General features: G+C 38.8%; 1 protein-coding gene across 2 annotated transcripts; it reads left to right on the plus strand.

Moving 5' to 3' along the window:
- Positions 1-3,436: 3,436 nt before the first annotated feature.
- On the plus strand, positions 3,437-21,288 carry hif1ab (hypoxia inducible factor 1 subunit alpha b). Of its 2 annotated transcripts, none has more exons than XM_057352309.1 (15): positions 3,437-3,730; positions 12,866-13,056; positions 13,400-13,545; positions 13,635-13,719; positions 13,823-13,932; positions 15,015-15,217; positions 17,401-17,507; positions 17,642-17,789; positions 17,907-18,166; positions 18,346-18,575; positions 18,713-18,835; positions 18,929-19,257; positions 19,373-19,481; positions 19,562-19,679; positions 19,759-21,288. In XM_057352309.1, the coding sequence occupies exons 1-15, from the start codon at positions 3,699-3,701 to the stop codon at positions 19,908-19,910; spliced, it is 2,343 nt and encodes a 780-aa protein (XP_057208292.1). In that variant the 5' UTR covers positions 3,437-3,698; the 3' UTR covers positions 19,911-21,288. The 2 variants fall into 2 exon arrangements, with proteins under 2 accessions (XP_057208292.1, XP_057208291.1); XM_057352308.1 differs by having other exon boundaries at positions 3,438-3,730; positions 12,866-13,074.
- Positions 21,289-21,362: the final 74 nt, after the last annotated feature.

Below are 21,362 nucleotides of genomic sequence, written 5' to 3' on the forward strand. Positions count from 1 at the left end.
TTCACTGGGTTCGTCGGTAGGCATCCTCTGTGTTTAGGGGATGTATGATTATAGAAATACATTGCATATTTACCTTTCCTTGCTATTATCAGAGAGACATCTCATGAGTTGTGTGTCCGATCCCACTGTCATCACATCCATTATCCTGGGTGAAAGATGCCTTTTGGTGAGGTGCTGCTGATAATGCCCTTTGTACACTGCAAAAAATGACTTTCTTACTTAGTCTTTTTTTCTTGTTTTCCAGTGAAAATGTCTACAAATTCTTGAATCAAGATGCATTTTCTTGATGAGCAAAATGACCTAAGAAAATAAGTCTTGTTTTTAGTAAAAAAAATGAAATTTCAGTGAATTTGTTCTTAAAACAAGCAAAAAAATCTGCCAATGGGGTAAGAAAAATAATCTTGAATTAAGGTTGACCTTTTTCTTAGTCACTCAATTCAAGTTTATTTTTCTTACCCCATTGGCAGATTTTTTTGCTTGTTTTAAGCACAAATTCACTGAAATTTCATTTTTTTTACTAAAAACAAGACTTATTTTCTTAGGTCATTTTGCTCATCAAGAAAATGCATCTTGATTCAAGAATTTGTAGACATTTTCACTGGAAAACAAGAAAAAAAGACTAAGTAAGAAAGTCATTTTTTGCAGTGTATGGTGCATCAATGCGACACATCATCAGTTGTGCACCTAATATTATGATTAAACTTTGGTTGTTAATGGGACAATGGTAAATATATGGTTAGTATGGTTTTACTAAATTGCATAGTTAAACTGTGATTACTCGAGTTAACCATAATACATTTTAATAAGGGATATATTTATAACATTTGCATTTAAAATATATCATTATTATAGGCCTACTCTTAAAACACGAATTATTACAAATAAATAAAACACACTATTCTCTGAACAATAAAAATGGAAAACTTCCTGTATTTGTTTCAGCAAGCATCTGGAAATGACTCTATTACAAGAGAAGCTATTTCAATTTACTCCGTGAGCGATATAATCGATAGAGGTGAATGTATCACACCGTTTGATCGATTGAACGGCTAGTTTTGATTGATGTCCTATCGGTCTCGTCAATATGGTTAGAGTAAGTTTCAATTCAAAGCTTCTCAATACATGCGACCGCTCGCCCCCGTTACCTGCTCATGCACGCGCAAGCCACACACACCGTGCAGGCGCTTTGTACAAGTGGTACTCGCTGCAGAGCCAAGGGGGTGGAGCAAAGCTCCAGCTCCCCCTCGCGGGACTTAGTGGGCGGAGCTTGAGCTTTGAGACAGGCATCATTTTTTTCCATAGATCTATTGCTGTCTCGACATTGCTAATTATTTTTTACTTCCTGACGTATTAATCGGGAGTAGGTTAACTTTAGCGTTAAAGCGTCATCCCATCCCCAATGCTACATTTAGCATGTGTAACGTTAGTGTGTGTATTTTGAATCATAGTTTTTATTTATTGATTTATTTAAATGTTTGTTTAACCTGCACAGATGCAACATGATCCCCTGCTGTCTATTGAGAGATGCACAGTGTGCTGCATTAAATACCACTGTGCCTACTGTAAATTGATTTTTAGCCATTTAAACGAGCTCCAAAATCTTGTAGCTAATCACATGCAAAGTTCAGTTCAACAAGAAGGTACATGTGTGAATGATTTAATTATACTACCTTCTTCTTATAATACTACTTAATAAAAACATATTGATCATTTAACATTTTCTTGTGTTGTGAAACCTTTGAGAAGTGGAAATCTCAGGGGTTCAAATACTTGTTGTTGTGGTTGTTATAGACTATTGCTGTACATTACATTACATTTAGTTTAAATCATTGTAAAATTCATGAATAACTATATAAATACCCTAGACTCTTTTTGTGCTTTAGAGCAAGGCATTTCACCACAAGGCATTTCTTCCTAGGCAATGCACTATAAACATTGCTGTTGTAAACAAGACAATTGTGCTAATTTATTCTTTTTACATTTTAGATTTCACCATCATCAAGTCTGGTCTAAACTGCAGACCATCACCACATTTTCACTGCTGCTATTGCACTTCAACAGTAATCAGACGGGATGGTATTATTAAAGATTTTAAAACCTGTAAAAACATCCGGACAGCCTCCATTGCCAGAAGGCAACACCACAATCCCTATAGCATCAGCAGCACCACCTCCATCGCCAGCATCAGCAGCACCACCTCCAAAAAGATTACGTGTCCAGCAACAAGTCAGGGTGACTTGCACACACTTTGGAATTCAGATAATATCAAAGGAACTTGCTGGTTCATATTAACAGAAGACACTGGCAAAAGGTAACTGAAATTTCAGCAAAACAACACCTGTAATGTAAATGCATTAAAACCAAAAATGGCATCTGGAGTCACTCTAATAATATGCACATGTTTGGAGTTTATAACACAAATGAATGTCTGTGTTCTTATGAAAACCACCTTGTTTTATCCTGTATTTATTTTTAAATGAACTAGCTACAAAATTTATTTTTTTACAGGTGTGAGGAGTGATGGAACAATACTTATGTGATTTCATGAACTGAACTGTGTCATGCATTATGAAATAACATAACATTTTTATTGCAATATGATCAATTATGTCTTTATTTGGATTTGAATGCCCATATTGTTATTTAATCTATGTATTGTTTTGCTGTATTTCTTTAGAAAATTGGTGAATTCCATTTCTCCAGGCCATTGGAACATGTCTGTACTGACAGATTTTGAGGTACAGCTTTTTAACTTCTTTGCATGTACCTCTTTAATATCTGTAGTGGAGAGTTATGAAAGAATACAGTACATATTTTTTAACAAAACTATGAGCAAACATAAAGGTTTGCCTAAACATTGAACAAAAAGTCATTACCAGACTTGACAGTTACATTCTGTATTTATTTGTGCATCACTTCAGTTGGTAGGAATTGATTGTGGGTATTCATGTTGATGGTAAGTGGTCTTATAATTGCTGTACAGTTGTCTTGTTGTGTGCCAACCACAAACATTTCTTAATATGGTTTTGGTTTTGTATTTCTGTAGGCACTCTGTTATGCTCTCAAGGCCATTTGGTTTTGCTTTGGTAAGTTTGCATCCATTTATGGTTATTTGTTAAGCAAGAAGGACTGAGAACACCATCAAAAGAATAAAAAAAAGATTCAGATTTTCAGTTGCTATCTTCAATTAGTCTGACATACAATCAGAAAGTGGTTGTGCTATCAGTTAATTCAGGCATTTCCTCTGACAAGGTATGATATTGATAACTATATTTTTGGTTAAAACCTCCATAATGTGCATTTAATATACACTTTTCTTGCCGTCCGAAACAAACTGTAGTTCGGACTGTACCTACGCGTGGATAGCTCAAGCTCCGCCCACTAGGTCCAGCGAGGGGGAGCTGGAGCTTTGCTCCACCCCCTTGGCTCTGCAGCGAGCGCCCTCTCACTTTTGTACCAAACTCACACGGCAACAGACTGATGCCAGACACATGATTTGACCTTCAGCGAACCAGGGGTTGTATCTCAAATCCAGACGCGTTCAACACAACATATCGGACCCGTATCGGAGCATTTTATCGCGCTTAGTTGTTTTTAGTAAACACATTTTTATTTATTGGCAAGAGGTTGCCACGTCCTTGATTTTCTGGCCTCGGCGGTTTGGAAAAACCTAACATACTGAGTGGTTTTACCCAGGAATGGATACTGGAGTTGTCACGGAAAAGAAAAGGTATTGTTAAAATCTCTTATTTTGTTTTTGTCTAAGTTCTAATACAGCGATGTGTTGAACGGGGTTTGTTGTGTTTGGCACAGTTAAGTTACACGGGCCGAAAATGTTCACCTCCTCTCGGATTGAACGTGTCGCCATTTTGTGCTGGATTGCTAACGAAACAACTGCGAGCAAGTTTACAAGCCGAAATAAGGCACAACATCGACTATTTGTCTGTTAACACGCGTAAAATGTCGTTGTGTGTGGTTTAATGTGAGATATTTGTTTTGTAATATATGTGTAGGTTTTTGAGTTTGTCAGAGTTCTAGTGTCTGTGTAAGCTAACACAGTAGCAACATGCTTATGATAACGTTACGCTCGTGATTTTAGCTTTCACTGGCGTTTACATGCAAACAATTTTGATCACTGACATTGCGATAAGTATCCAAAATACTGTATAAACAAATCGATTATGCATTTCCAAATGTCAGTTTAGATTAGTTATAGGATTTATATCATTTTTGTAGCATGTATGACATATTTAGATTTTAGTACGCGAATTCGCATTATTAGACGGATATTTGTACGTGTAGCATACAGATACGTGCATTCTGCAACGCAAATTCGATGAAAATGCATGTGAATCGCTGTCACAAGTTGTAACTTACAGCAGGAGAGAAAGTCTATGTTTTACTTATTGTGTACCTTTTAGTGTATTTTATATAATACATTTATTATAGCATGCTTGTTGTTGATTCTGTGTTTTGGTGAGTAGTGACAAATTGTATTGTAATATGTATTGTATCTTTGGGGAGATGGTTCATTGGTACTCATTTTATGTTATGTTTTGGGAGAAGAGATGAGAGGGTTTGTTTTAATTAATTTCTGCATGTATAAAGGTTTACTTTTAGGTTGAAAGAGGCAAAGAATAGTCATTTGATAGACCCTTTTCTAAGAGATCCCCCCCCTCGAGCACTTGACCCTTATAGGTCATGCTTAACTTGTTGCTCTTGTTTAGCCAGTTCTGTTCTCACATATTTATCAATTAAAGGTCTGGAATCAGTGTGTTTTTCCCTTTGTATTGACTTTTTTTCTTTGTTACGCCTTTTGGCAGTGTCTGCTCGAATAAATTGGGTAAAAACCGGTGATGGAAAAAATGGAAAAAGATATGAATAAAGTTGAAAACATCACACATCAGATGGTGATGTTATTAGTATGGCTGGAAAATGTTACGTGATTCTGTGTGGGTGAATTTACAGCATGTGGATGTTTTATTATCAAGTCTAGTTTGAACAATACTGTGAATTACCTGTATTTGGGTGATCTACATTTCTGTGCCATGTTTTCATCTGATGTTGTTGTTTTGGCTGGTATTCAGATTCAAGCTGCTACATGGTTTTTAGATATTCGGCTGCATCTCCTTTCAAATCTTAATCACCCTCAGCATTGACGTCAAAGCAACATCCTGCCCGGTCTTGTGGCAAGACAGCTGCAACACCACTATGGCTTAAATGTAGAAATTTGCCCCTCTTGAAAAAGGCATGTCTGTTGATTCTGTCATTGTATCGCAATGATTTGGAGCTGATCCGTATGAATCCAATTAAATTAGACATGCCGCTGGGGATTAGGTTGTAAAACAAACTGTTTTACTCTTGATCTGTGTCGAGCAGTGTTTAGAAAGCTGTTTTAGGAGATCAGTAGGGTCTCTTACAATTCTTGGCCTAATTGGTTTTATTTATATATTTGTATTAGGTATGTGTTAGAAATGAACAAGTGTAGTTTATTTTATTTTTACCCCAACATTTGGAACTGGATCGCGAATGCACGCTTGAGCGGCCACGCAGACTCATTTCAGGTACTGCTCAGTGCAGTTTTAGGCTGCGCACTAGGGCTGGGCGATGTGACGATGTTATCGTATATCGCCGATGTCTCGCAAATATCCCGATGTCGATTACAACAGACAGATACCAGACGATAATCGATAATAATGGAAAATATGTGTTATAACATTATCATGAGATGTAAGCTTTAGCGTTAATGTTCATATGCCCAGGCAGTCAGTAACAGTGACAGAATTTTGGAAGCGCTGTTTGTTCGGTCAGTTGAATGAGCTGCTGTTTTCTGCCGGTCTCTGCACAGATAGACCAAGAGAAAGACGAGCTGCGTCGGCAAAGCAAAACCTCATGCTCGCGGGGCTGTACCGGTGTTCGAATTGTCCTACCCTGTCAGATTTTCCTACCGCAGGGCAATACTTAATATAATCTAAACCACATCGACAAAATAAACAGGTAGAATGATTTTACAATGCAAAATACCCTGTCAGATAGTCCTACAATCTTAAAATAAACATATAGGATTAATTTACAGCGCAACACCAAATCAAATTGTACTATAGGTATTAAATAATATGTAGAATGATTTTACCCACGAAAATAGTAACAGTATAAAATCAACAGGTAGGATGATTTTATAGCGCAAAAAAATGACGTAACATTGATGTGCGCATGCCTGGTAGGATAATCTGACAGGTAGGATGACATTTCAGGAGATCTGCAACATTTTTCTACAGCATAAAAGCTATGGTTTGTATACGCACTTTACCTGATGAAAGAAGTCACTGCAACACTGGTTTGTGCACGTGGCGCGCCTGTGTGTGTGTGCATGGGTGCGTGTTTGTTTGGCACTTGGCGGGTCCGGAACGAATTCCCTCCCGGTCCGTATCCGCAGATTAATCATCTGCGCAACGTTGCATGAAGTCAAACACACCCGATATTATCGTATATCGCGATGATTTTAAAGTCGATTATCGATAAAAAAAAAGTAACACATCACCCAGCCCTACTGCGCACAAAAGCTTGATATCTACAAAGTAGGCAAACGTCCACACAGGAAGCAGCAGCAATTACCTTTTTCATTAATCGGCACCGATAACGATAATTTTAACTATCGGCTATCGGCAATAATTCCCCCCCCCGATAGTTTTTCCTGGTTTCGTTTGATTCAGACAGGGAAAGGTCTACTGTGATATGCAGGTGGAGAGTTCCAAGTATAGTGTAAAACAGCGACCTCTAGAGGTGGAAATAAAACTGAAAACCTGTTTGGTTTGGAGCTATAAAGTTTATGGTTTGGAGACGCGAGACCACAGTCTGCACGGAGCGGAATACATCAGATGGGGGTTTAAGTTTCACAATGACAAGGTAGAGCCAGCTGCAGTAAACATTATGTTAAAAAGTAATTAATTAATTTATTAACTATATGCTGTAGAGCTGCACGATTAATCGTTAAAAGATCGCGATCTCGATTCGACCCCCAAACGATCTTAATCCAGCATTTCAACGATTCAGCTAATTCAATTTCCAAGGAGAGGAAAGATGCAGTCTCGGCAGTTCTCGAGATAACACGCAATCACTCACAGCGGCCGTGATGACGTCTTGACCTCACATCGGGTATTGCGCAAGCCAGACAGATGTGCTCGTGTTAGCGCCACCGGTACAGCGGATGCTTTCGCGAAGAAGTTAGAAAGAAACAGAAACTAAAGAGAATGAGTGAGGCAGAGCAATGCACAGGTACGTCTGACAAGAACCCTGACGTTGTTTTATTACCAAAAAGATCTTATTCCAGAGTGTGGGCTTTTTCGGATTCAAATCAGATGATATATACTACTCAGCAAACCATATACTGCAAGTAGGGCTGTCACGATTATGAAATTTGATTGACGATTAATTGTCTAATAAATCATTGCGATTATGGCGATTAATTGTCTGTTTTAGGGCTTTGGCGATTATGACGATTAATTGTCTGTTTTAGAGCTTTGACATTTAATTCTCATTTATTTTTGATTCATCGATTGAAACGACCATATTGTTCTGAATACAAGACTATGTTTTTTTCTTGGAAATACATCGGAAAAAATTGGGTCATCATATATTTAAGGTTTAGGCTTTTACCTGTCAATAATACAACCGCCAAATACTTGTAAATGAAGTAAATTGATCAGGAGGAATTGAAGCCACCATTAAAATACTATCAGTCATAGAAAAGCTTCTAGTCAGTTTTTTTCTCACTTGCAAGACTACAGTAAAATTTTACTTGTGTGTTAATGAAATTTTGGTAGACTGGTTTTCACACTGAGATTTGCTTAAATAATATTAAATTGTACTGCAGGTAATTTGTATATGTTTTAGTTTTTTTAAAGTGATTGTGTTGTGGTGGTACATTTTACAAGTATTACCATGCTTTAGTAACAATATATACACTAAAATATGCAATATGCAGATGCACTACAGCTCCCCCTAGTGTCTTCTATAGAGATGTGCGATAATTGCGATGATCCGAAATCATCGTGATGAGGTCAAACAATCGCGATGAGACGATTATTTAATAATCGTGACAGCCCTAACTGCAAGCAATGTTTAGCCATTTTTTCTGCACCAATGAGTAACACCACCAATCTGCTAAATCACCTCAAACGTTATCATATACTACAGTATGATGAGATGGTACAGAAAAAAAAAACTCAATCACAAAGTACCAGCAAGCAGTCAAAACAAACGTCAATTAAAGCAACATTATTCAATGCAACACCATACCCATCAACCTCTCCAACCAAATTTTTGTTTATTACATTTCTTTAAATTTGATTGAAGCCAAGAGTATTATTATGTCTTATTTTATTGCCATATTGTTTGATAACCTTAATGTTCAGGGGTTGTAAATCTTTAAAATAAAAAAGTTCTTGAGAATCGTGAGAGAATCGGGATCTTTATTTTAAGCAAGAAAATCGGGATTCTCATTTTATACAGAATCGTGCAGCTCTAATATGCTGCATTTAATGGGGAACAGCAGTATTTTTGCCAACAGGGCTGAGAGCGCGCTAACATTAGTAGCCTATTAACGTTATCTTATGAAGTTATAACATGGTGACAAAAATACACGCAGAAATGTTTAAATTTTATTATTGTAACTATGGATAGGCATTTGTGAGTGTTGTGTGTGTGTGTGCGCGTGAGATCCACCTCCGAAATAGAAAACAGATGACAGAGACAGCACGAACGGCTAATGTTAATGACATTCGTTTTAATGTAAACAAACACGTGTACACGACAGTATATATTGTAAAATATTACAATGGATCCGTCATTCTGCTAGTTTGGTGCCAAGAATGTTTTAAATTATTAAAATTTTAGAAATCAGTAATTAATCGTTATCGGTAGGTACTTAGTTATTGTTATCGGTAGGAACTTAGTTATCGTTATCGGCAAAATCCAATATCGGTCGACCTCTATTTCTGAACTTGTATGGCTGTTTAAAGCTGTTGACACTTATTAAAGATGTAAAGTGCTATTTTCGACAGGCAAATGACACCACACCACGTCTGTTATAAACTGTGAATAAACTCTCGCTCGTGCTAAAATCAATGAAACGCGCACCATTCTACTCATCTAGCAGGTTTACAGGGGGCACGACCATGGAAGGTTGAGAACCACTGGTTTAAGATAGGGATGCACCGATATGTAAATTCTTTAAAATTGAGAGCCGATAATCGATATATTGGCCAATATACAGTATCTAAATATTAATATAACATTTTCTGAGACTGAAACAAAAGGCAAAAAGTGAACAACTGCTTTTATTTTAAAACATTCACTGCAGAAAACAATGTAAACATTAGTTCTTTTTTCCATGAAAATCATGTACCAAACCTACTTTACACTAGTTAAAGATTGTTTAACTTTTAAACTTGATATAATGTTTATTTAATAAATTTATTATATTATAGATGTTCTTCCAGAGCAACCCAGAAAAGTGTAACAGGTCTCAAGACAGAAATCATTCAGACTCCAGTCAGCATTAAACAATATGCTTTTATTCCTATAATTTACACATTCATAACTATCTGCATACTGTACCTACATCAACAATGTTTTGTTAATAACAGTAAGTGAATGATCATGGCAGAAAGACAGTACTGTACTGTATTTTAACTGTGAGCAGCATGCAGCTGAAGTGGTTTAACCGGAGAAAATTATTCATAATTTATCGGCTAGAATTTATCGGCCTAAATGTTATTACATGGTTCTTTCGTATTGTAATTCTTAAACTAAAGATGCACTATAAATTATCAGCCTTATCGGTATCGGCTGATAAATGGTCATTTTTAATGTTATTGTATCGGCCGATACCGATAAGGCCAATAATTTATAGTGCATCCCTAGTTTAAGAAATGCAATTACAATACGAAAGAACCATGTACCACGCACGGACACAAATAGGTTGGATGAAATGCATATGTGTGCAAGTGTCTTCCTCCTTGCTTTAAAGCACACTTAGCACACTGTGTGAAGATTGTTTTTGTCTTTTCCTGCTACGGCACAGGGTTGTCTCGACCGTCTTCCGTCCTTTGTCTTGCGTGGCCTTGGCCTTTGACAAAGTGTAGCTTTGGCCTTGAAGCCCTTGGATGTGGTGTATGTAAATGTATTGGTAGTTGTATGTAGGGCTGCAGCTATCGATTCTTTTACTAATCGAGTATTCTACTGATTTTCCATCGATTAATCGGGTATTCGGATAATAAGTACTTTTTATTTATTAAAAAGCAATACTAACGTATATTAATGTAAATGAATGTTCAGTGCTTGCGTAAATATGAAAGAAAAAAAATTGATTCACAGCTTTTGAGAATCGATACTGAATTGATCCGTTTTAAAAAACGATTAATCGATTTTTCGATTTTTTTTGCCCAGCCCTAGTAATTAGCTTGTTCATGATGTCATCATGCTGTACTTGCGTTTACTCTCGAAACTTGCTGTATTTTAAAACAACTGAATGCCCAATAAAGCCGTTGTTGTTTATATATTTAATGTTTCTGACTGTTGTCAGAAATAAAATAATAATTACAGACAAATGTTGTAATGTTTATATGTCTAGTCAGTAACAATTGAAGGTGCTTGTAAATGGTGTTTTGTACTCACTCACAAGTAAGCTGCAGTTTGGTCATGCATGTGCTGCTTCTGCTGCTCACTGAACTGAGTAGACACCAAGAGAGAGATTTTTCCACTCACTGAAAGTTAAGGTTGATCGAAAAAGACGCTTGTCGCTTTTCTGAAGGAAAAGAACTCTGTAAACACTGCACCACTGCGCGGCTTTGTGTGTATGCGTGCACAGGACGCGGAGGTCTGTGACAGACGCATCTGCACCGTGGGTCTCTGCTGACTGCGAGCACGTTTTCCAAAACGGACCAGCCATTGTAAGTAACTAATGAATGGGAATCACACGTCCCTTCGTGATCGTGTTTCAGGGCTGGGGTAGTAGCCTACGATCACGCTCTAATGAAGGGAAATGACATAACGGGGAGTTACAAATTGTATTTATTGTAATCCGTCACGGTACCAAAATTTCAGTAGTCGGTACCAATACCAATAAAATTCCACGGTTCTCGGTACCAAAGCAAAACACCAGTACATGCTAATGGAAACACAATTTTATTAATAAAGCTCATTGTTAATATAAATGTATAGAAAGCAATGCCATTTTGTATACATGAAGTATACAAGTTAATTGTTGCTGAAACTGTTGTGTGCTCACTGGGGTCTTTCATGCTGATGAACATCCTGCTCAGTCTGCTGCTGGACAAATAGAATAAACTTCAGTAAGTCAACTGACTGAACAAACATGCATATGCAATATTAAAACAAACATCCGTTTTTATACTGCATTTACACAAGATTACTTACATTAAGGTAACTGTATATTAAAATAACAAATGCAACAGATAGATTTTCTTTAGTTTAATTGTGGCTTTTTAAACCTAATAGAGTTATCTATCCAAGACATACACATTGCTAGTCATACAGTTAGTATGATAGTTTTCTAGCACATAGATTTCAGATAGGCCTATATAAAATAGGTACTGTAAACCCCATCCTGTCCTCCCATTTATTTTACCCCATTACAGTTATAAAAGCATTAAATGGTTAATAAGGACACTTGACTGGATTAGCATTGGCGCTAACAAATTAACACGCAAACAGGGACGTTTAATTTAACGTAAACTTTAACTTAACAGACAGAGAATTTTCAGTTAACGCGACCTTGAAGTAAGCTTGTGCATTTGAAGAAAAAAATCTTTTTTTAATAAAAGCTACATTCACACATCCAAAGTGAAAGTCTCCAGCTATATCAGCTCATAGTGTGAAACTGTTTTAGCATATTATTAATATTCAAATAGTTGGCAAGGTTGAAATATTTTGTTGCTGCTTTGTTGGGAAATGAGTCCTGACATCACTGCAATGTAACATTATTTTCTGTTCTTGGTAAAACTGACTCACTTCACACAATTAGTTATTATTTCATGCTTTTCAAACATTTGTATTTCAATACCTTGTTATGAATTTATTAAATTTCATTGACACATGACATGAAGTGTAACTCATTTGGATCACTCATCCATGAATCAACACCTGAGTGTATTCATATGGAAGTGCAGTTTTGTATATGGTGTGCATTTGGGCAACAATTAACTGAAGTGGAAAAGTTGTTAAATCTGTGGGAGTTTAGGTCACTGACTTAATAGACAGATGTCTCGAGGGTAATGCTGTTTTAGAAACTATGATGAGAGACAGCTTTTTTTGGCGAGTACTTTTTTGTCACGTCAGTGACCTGTTTGAAGAGGAAGCTGAGGTTTTTAACTGTTTATATTGCAATTGTTAAACTTGCCTGCTTGTATTTATGGTCTGTTCGTGTATAACATTATTTTCCTTTCAGTTTATGTAGTATATGGGCAAAACAGTTTGACACCCCAACATTTACAACACTTTTGGTTGAGCTCCAAAAGCTGTAACAGTATCTCTCTCTCCCCACACACACACACACACACACACACACACACACACACACACACACACACACACACACACACACACACACACACACACACACACACACACACACACACACACGGTCATATCCACACCCCTTTTACCAGCCAGTTATATTGAGACTCTTTCCGGCCTCTGATTGGTGACCAATGACATTGTGCGCTTTAAGGCCATGCTGATAATACATTTAAACCTTGACCTTACTGTTGCCCTTGAAGCATCTACAACCTTACACAGCCAAAGCGACAATGTAACGCCACAGTTCTCTTTCTTATCGTTCTAGGGTGAGCTCGGAGCGCAGGAAGGAGAAGTCCAGGGATGCAGCTCGATGTCGCAGGGGAAAGGAGTCAGAGGTGTTTTACGAGCTAGCACACGAGCTCCCCCTGCCACACAATGTCACCTCCCACCTGGACAAAGCCTCCATCATGAGGCTGTCCATGAGCTACCTGCGCATAAGGAAACTGCTGAGCTCCAGTCAGTTTCCAGACATCGGTATTTAAATCGTACAGGACATTTGATTGATATTCAAATAGTTACACATACCTCATGCAAAAAGGTTTCGGAATCTTTGAGCTCTCACCAGAGATGTGTAAACAAGTGAGCTCTGCAAATGAGGCTAGCCTGTGGTGACTGGAAGCACTTTTGTAATTTTTGTGGTTATATCACTGTAAAGCATGATGTATGGCTTTAAAAACCATAAATGTGTAATAGTAATGGGTACTGTTAGGCCCGCTAACTTACGTTATGAATAATATGTATTATAACATCATGACCCTGTTTTTGTTAGATTGTTTATAGATGTTGTTTGTCTGTGCAGATGAAGCTGATAAGGAGAACAAGCTGGAGAGTCAGCTGAACGGTTTCTATTTGAAAGCCCTGGAGGGTTTCCTCTTGGTCCTCTCTGATGATGGAGATATGGTTTATCTCTCTGAGAATGTCAGCAAGAGCATGGGCCTTACACAGGTATCTAATGTTTGATTTCATAATGTTTAGATTGAAAAATCTTATATTCTTAGGTGTGTCTAACTGTCTTGACCGTTTTTTCCCTTCAGTTTGATCTGACCGGTCACAGCATCTTTGACTTTTCACACCCATGTGACCATGAGGAGTTGAGAGATATGCTGGTCCACAGGACGGGTGAGTCAAGCGGATGTGCTACGGTGCTGTTTTCCGATCAATTACAGAAGATAAAATAGCCATTCTTAACTGGCGTAATGACTGAGATTTTCCCTGTTTTAAGGATCCAAAAAATCCAAGGAACAGAACACAGAGCGAAGCTTCTTCCTGCGTATGAAGTGCACGCTCACTAGCAGAGGCCGCACTGTCAATATCAAGTCGGCTACATGGAAGGTGAGATGCTGTCTGAATACTTGAACAGTTTGCGTCATTGAATAGAATTCGGGAAAGGCAGTGAATGAAATGGATTACTATGAGATCGGATCAGAGCACCTAATGACACAAACGCTTTTTGTGTCTTAAGTTGTGGCACTAATCCAATGCTATGTTCTGTCACTCGTGGATGAATTCCCATTGGCACATCCCTCCTGTATATATAGCAAAACATAGCTGAGAAATAGGGATGGGCACAAGTACTCGGACGCGACAGCGACGATCAATGATGAAAACAATGATCGTTTGGGTCTATAAATACATTTTTCAAATGAAATTATTTTCTTTCTTTCTGATTGGTTATGCTAGCATTTCGGGTGATACCAGATATTTGATTGGTTGCGCTGCGAGAGATTGCGGTCCAGAGTCAAGTCCGGAGCACAGAAGGGCGTATTGAAAGCGCACAGTGATGCCTGGTTTCACTTTGATTAACTTGACGAAAATACAGTCAAGTGCAAAATGTGCAGCGCCAAGCTGCATGCAAAACAATCAAATTTTCTACAAGTTTGATTCGTTATCATCTTACACTCTTGTCTACTACACCACACGCGCGATGCAACTTGGCAAAAAGAAACCAAACAAGGCGTCTGTTGCGTCTCTTCGCGCTGCATCCAATGGTCACAGATTTTTTGTTTATAATGGGTTCTAGTGTTGTATTCGTGCTCTACGCGGAGCAGAAGCGGCGAGCATTTTCAATCCATTCCAAAGCAAGCATTCCTCTGCTACGTGAGCGCCACGTGAATGTGCGCGCCAGTTCATAATAATGAATTAAAAACGATCGCCATGCCGTGAATTTTTAATAATCTAACAGTGTTGATTTAATTATTTACTCAATCTTATCGTAGTTTTATCAACATAAATTTTCATATCAGTGTAATTAAAATCTTTTCATTTTCACCATGTGGGACACGCCCCGTCCCCAATTAATCGAGTACTCGTTTTTAAAACCTGTCCAGTACTCGAAATGAAATATGATCAAAAATGCCCATCCCTACTGAGAAAGCAGGCCATTAGTTTTTAAAACAACACTTCTCTTGCTACAGGTTCTTCACTGCACAGGACACATCCGTGTGCACGAGACCAGCAATGACTCTGGAGATTGTGGCTTTAAAGAGCCCCCAATGACCTACCTTGTGCTCATCTGTGAACCCATTCCTCATCCCTCAAACATCGAGGTTCCTCTGGACAGCAAGACCTTCCTCAGCCGCCACACTCTGGACATGAAGTTCTCATACTGTGATGAGAGGTAGGCAGAGATACATGGTGCCCTCATAAGGTTTAAGCAAAGCTGAACAGACTTGTTTGCTAAATCAGATTAGTGCTGTATGGTAAGATTCAGTGAAAAGATTTTCATTTACTGAAAACTAAAAATGCTCCGTTAACAATAAAACATATAGTAATATAGTTGGGGGATGCTAGGGATGCTCATTTCGGTTAATTTCTCATTATCTGAACATTAACCGTTAACTGATAAGATTTTAATATTAAATTGGAATTAAATAAAAATACATGCCGCATCTCATATCGAAGGCTGTGTCCTCCGGAGGTCACGTTTGTCGGCTGCATACGCCTTCGCATGCGACATCCGGAGGACGCAGACTTCAAAATGAGACACAGCTACAGTTGACGAGGGTCTGTGACACGTTAAAAATACAAACATTTTTTTCACAGAATTATTTTAACATGCAAACAGCAGCTCAACAAATAGCTCAACAACAGCACCTGCATTTACATATTAGTCTATCACATTTTCACGAACCTGCGGTGTTTTGGACAATGGAGAAAACTAAAATAATATAAATCCAAAGTATAAAATAAACAGGCAAGAAAATAACTAAATAATTAACAAATTATGACAAAACGAAAACATTATTTCCGTCAGAAAGTTTTTTCATCAAATAAAAATAGCAGGCCTACCTCAATCCAAAGGTTGGCTAGTTTTTATATAATAAAGTAATGTGTGTACGTGTTGTGGGGACAGTCTGGAGCCTGTTGACAGTTAAGTTCAGTTTATACTTGAGCGTCGGACCTACGCCGTAGCCTACGCAGAGCCGTGTACCCTACGCTGTAGCCTGACGCGCACCTCTCCAAAAATGTAACAACGCGTCAACTCAACGCGGACCACAACCGCTGGGATTGGTCTGTTTGAACCCCTCCCTCAGGTCAAAAAACTCTGCGATAGAGTCATGTTTACTCAAACGCATTTCAGAATGAATTATACAAGTAAAATATTTGTGCTTCTGTATTAAACATCTCAAATCTGCAACAAAAGTGACTGTTTACTTGCCGCTATCACTGCTACAACGCTATACTGCAACACACGCGTGGACACTGACGCCTAGTGGTCATTGCCTGTCGACGCGGACAACGAAGTAGAAGTATAAATGAAAACCGAAATGTAGGCTACGGCATAGAGGCTACGGCGTAGGTCCGGCGCTCGAGTATAAACTTACCTTTAGACCCGCGGCAGAAAACACCCTTTCAGATGGCACGGATGTCCCGGGAATGCAGAGATAACGGGAAGCGCATTTCATTTGCTGTCCACCAGCCAGCATTAATATCCAAATAGGGCATTTGGCCACATACAAGTGTCTTAGCTAAACAGATATAAATCCGATCTGCTATAACCGTGCAAAATAGAAACATTATTTATTCGTATATTTTTACGTCATGTCTTAAAGAAGGCAGGGAAACCACGGGTCGCTCCGTTTTCTCCTTTCCAAAGGCCACGGGAGGCTTCCGATTCTAAGCATCCATGAGATAAGTTTATGTAAAGGATAGATTTATTGCTAGCACCGAAATTCCCTTACAGTAGCTCTGCTAATTAGCTTTGCTTTGCTGAGCTTCATTTCGCTGCGGTGTAGACATGCCTGGAAGACTGAGAATGAACATCCCTAAGAGTTACTTATAAATACTTACTATAAAACACTAGACAGCACCAATAATATGAAAAAGCATGAAACATTGAAATATAAATATAAGTATTGATATATCACAGCTTTAAAATGCTATATACTGTAAATTCTATATAATAAATACTATACTAAAGAACTAAAACAATAACAATTGGGTGTGTGTTTCATATGTTGGTAATTTGTTGGCCATCTAAACCTCACTTCCTCATTGCAAATTTTCGATTACTTCATATGGTTAGGCTTTCGCTAATGGTGTCAACCCCTGAAATGAATGCAGCGCCTGTTTACAACCTGATAACAACAAAGGCAATGCTTCAGAACTGGTTTAGCACTCTGAAATGGCCTACATTTTCCAATGATATGTTACTATCACCACCTAGTGGCAGAAGCTGGAAGTGACTATTTCGATCCTGTGGTTAGACTGTCAAAATCAGATAAAAACTATAGGATTACGACTCTGCTAAACTCAGCCTGAGCTTAGATCATTGTATTTCTCTTGTCACGGTTTCTACAGGATCACAGAACTTATGGAATATGAGCCAGATGATCTGCTGAACAGGTCCGTGTATGAGTACTATCATGCACTGGATTCAGACCACCTCACCAAAACACATCACAATCGTGAGTATTCTGACATGGATTGTGCATAGACTCAAAACGTAATATAGATAACAATGCCTACTGAATCCTTTCACTTTAAGCATCTGAAATCTGATTTGAGAATGATTTTAACCCAGTTTTACTTGTCTTCCTAGTGTTTGCAAAGGGTCAGGCTACCACAAGCCAATACCGCATGCTTGCTAAGAAAGGTGGTTACGTGTGGGTGGAGACTCAGGCCACTGTCATCTACAACCCTAAGAATTCCCAACCACAATGCATTGTGTGCGTCAACTATGTTCTTAGGTACGGATCCAGCTTTGCATATGAACCCATGTGAAAAATGTACCATTAAGACAAGTTTCTTAGTGTATGTAGTATGTGTATATATAAAATGTACCTTTATCTTTTTGTTCTTTCCAGTGGCATCGTGGAGGGGGATGTGGTTCTGTCCCTGCAGCAGACCAAGACCGAGCCCAAAGCTGTGGAGAAAGAGAGCCAAGAGGTTGAAGATGAGGCCTCAGAGGTGGACGTGCTCAAACTGTTCAAGTCTGATGATCTCAAGTGCTCAGTGGAGAGTTCTGTCAGCCTGTATGAAAAGCTGAAAGAAGAGCCTGAGGCACTCACTCGGTTGGCACCTGCGGCAGGAGACACCATCATCACTCTGGACTTCAACAACCCAGGTCAGAACTTGTTCCTAGGGCAAATTTTTCATCTTATAAAGATTAGATATGTGCAGAAGGCGTCCTCCAAGTCTAGCATGACAAATGTGGCTTAAGAATCGTAGCGTATGAAAAGCCATTAAAACGCAATTCATTTCACTTAATATGTATTGTTATTAAAAGAATTTAACTCTCTTCAGAGTCTGACATGCAACTGCTGAAGGAGGTGCCCATCTACAATGATGTCATGCTGCCCTCCAGCAGTGAGAAGCTGCCTGTGGGTCTGTCTGGTCTGACCCCCGCTAAGCCCACCCCAGCTCTCACCAAACTGGAGAATGAAGCAGAGGACTTTCCTTTCAACTCTGACTCTCACAGCGGGATAACCAACTCCGCAAACACACCTTCCACATCTGGACTCTGCTCACCTGGGGTAAAAACTGTTTAATGATTAAATCTCTGCTTCCTTTTATGGGAAGTTTTGGATTGTTCACCATTTAGGATGTGTATTTTTTTCCATTATGAGTTGTGTGTACATTATTGAGTTTCTTTCTTTTTCTTTTTCTTTAGCCCAACAGCCCTATGGATTACTGCTTCCCGGTCTACTCGGACATCAATACTGAATTTAAACTCGACCTGGTTGAGAAACTATTTGCTATTGATACAGAGCCAAAGACCCCTTTTACCAATGAGGTAATTCTTCATCTAAAATACATCCGGCTGCATTACAGTATCATAAATTTCATTAGGCTTCCACTGAAACTCAACTTTTTAAATGAACTGTAGGACATGGAAGATCTCGATTTAGAGATGCTAGCTCCATACATCCCAATGGATGATGACTTCCAGCTCCGCATCCCCTCTCCACTGGATCTGCTCCCCTCTGGCCCTCAATCCTTGTTGGCCATGAACTCCTTGTTCCAGCCTCTACCAACCCCTGGATCTCCACCATCCGTCTCCAGCGGTCCAGTCAAGCAGGAGCCAGCATCACATGCGCCTTCGCCCCTGCACCTGGTGCAGGAGGTGTGCAGTGCACCCGTCTCACCCTTCAGTGGCAGTCGCGACGCTTCACCAGCACGTTCCCCCACCCCACAGGGAGGAAATCCGCTGAAAAGGTAAAACCCAAGAAGTTGTGCACTCAGTATGCGTCCAGTTCTTTAGTGCCAGGGACTAGAAATGTAAAAATCTTAAAGATGCAAATGATCTGATTTTTTGTTCTTTCTTTCTCAGAATTTCTGTGACTCCGCGAGAGCTGTCTGCAAAGATGCTAGCCATTCAGAATGCCCAACGCAAGAGAAAGCTGGAGGAGGTGACATCGCTTTCTGAAGCTGTTGGACTGGTCAGTATTGCATTCGATTTTGTGTAAACACTTTTAAGACCAAAGTCAGCTAAGCTAATGCTCTCTGCAATTTCTCACAGGGCGCTTTGCTTCAGAGCGTGGACAGTGCTATAGAACCTGGAAAGAGGGCAAAGGTTTTGGAGGTTAAAGGGTGCAGTGTGTTTGGTGGAAACAAAACCATCCTCATACTGCCCTCAGGTGAGTAAAGAGACTGTTGTTGCCACTGTAATATGTATTTCAACTCCATCTTCTAATATCCATCCCTCTGATTCTGCAGACGTGGCCAGTCGTCTGTTGTCCAGCTCATTCGAGAGCGGCGGGCTGCCTCAGCTAACACGCTATGACTGTGAGGTCAACGCTCCTGTCCAGGACCGTCATCATCTGCTCCAGGGAGAGGAACTCCTGTGTGCTCTGGACCAAGTTAACTGAGCTGTTTTTAGAAATTCCGGACACTGCATCTCCTTCTCTGCCCTTTAGAGCCCCATCCTGTAAATCTGCCTCTACATTATCCCTTTATTCCACACCCTGCCCTGTCTGATGATCATATTCGCTATGAACCCAAGTGTTTTAAAATGTACCTGCACCTTCCATTAATTTTACTGGGCTTCTCTTCACATCACTGTAAGGAGGAGCCCAGAGTACATCACATAGTGTAGAGGGCAGTCTCTCACCTGCCAGTAGAGACAGAAAAGTGTAATATATTGGAGGAGTCTTATTGTACAATGTGCATTGGATGTTCTAACACACAAATGTAAATGTGCATAACCGTATGATCTCGTGCACGCCCTTCCGGATCCCTGAACTCCACCTCAAAAACTCCTGTTGTGTGTTATTGACTCCCTCCTCCCTTCCCTAAGCAGTGTGTATTTTAGCTACAGTCGCACAATAATATATTTTCGTAAGACAAAGTACCAGCTGTCCATGCAATATACCATTTTTACAAATATGTACTTTTAATGAAAGATTGAACAGTTTATTTTTTTCTTTTCCTTTTGTCATTTCTCTCTTCTGAGTTTTTTTAGTGCTCAGCGGTTAAATGCAGTTGGATGTTCGTGTTGTTTTACATTGCAGTAGGCCATGTTTGCTTGCATCACTTTCAGTTTCCTCTTGAACAGCACAAGTGGATTGTAAGAGCCATTGAAAGTGATGAGCGAGAATGTGCGAAAAGGGAATTCAAAATCAGTGGTATTTTTGGTGTTCTCACGGAGGTTTTAAACTCACAGTGGTGAAAACAGATTTATAGTTTAATTATGCAATAGATTTTTATATTTTTGTGGTCATAGTCATAGCTATCTACGTAGTAGATGCTTGGTATAATTCATGCTTGTGAGAAATCTAGATAGTAACTCCGTGTCCTGCTTTATAAACTGTTTTAGATCACGCAAAGCAGATGTGTCATTTATTTCACGTTGACAAGTATTTATAATGGTATTAGACGAATGCTTCGTTTAAATAAGACAATATTTGTTTTGATCACGCTTTCAGATTAATGTCAGCTTTTTCCCTTGTCCTGCAATATTTTGACCTTTTTTCTTGTTTATTAATAGAAAATACATTTTATTTGGTTGTTATTGTAATCTTCCGTTCATTCATCTCTGAAATATCCAGTCTTTTCCTTTATTCTCTTAACACTAAATGTATTGTTTATTGCATAATCAGTAAAAGACAACTGTGGACCAGAATTTTGTGATACGTGTTTCAATTACCCATCTTCAATAATAATTATGGAAACTGAATTTTCCATTATTGCTGCAGTCTGTAACTTTTGACACACTATCGCCCTCTCTGTTTGCAAAATAAAAGTTACGTATTTATCTTTACGTATGTTTCTTGTGAAATATCTAAATATATATATATATATATATATTGTTTTTTTAGGCT

Source organism: Triplophysa rosa, linkage group LG15, assembly GCF_024868665.1.
Source record: "Triplophysa rosa linkage group LG15, Trosa_1v2, whole genome shotgun sequence".
Lineage (NCBI taxonomy): Eukaryota > Metazoa > Chordata > Actinopteri > Cypriniformes > Nemacheilidae > Triplophysa > Triplophysa rosa.

What these genes read in the sequence shown, in the direction of transcription:
- hif1ab (XM_057352308.1), top strand. Translation starts at nt 3,699, where the DNA reads ATGGATACTGGAGTTGTCACGGAAAAGAAAAG. An exon ending in TGCGTCAACTATGTTCTTAG is followed by an intron (nt 17,790 to 17,906) that starts GTACGGATCCAG and finishes TGTTCTTTCCAG; the next exon opens with TGGCATCGTGGAGGGGGATG. An exon ending in GGAGGAAATCCGCTGAAAAG is followed by an intron (nt 19,258 to 19,372) that starts GTAAAACCCAAG and finishes TTTCTTTCTCAG; the next exon opens with AATTTCTGTGACTCCGCGAG.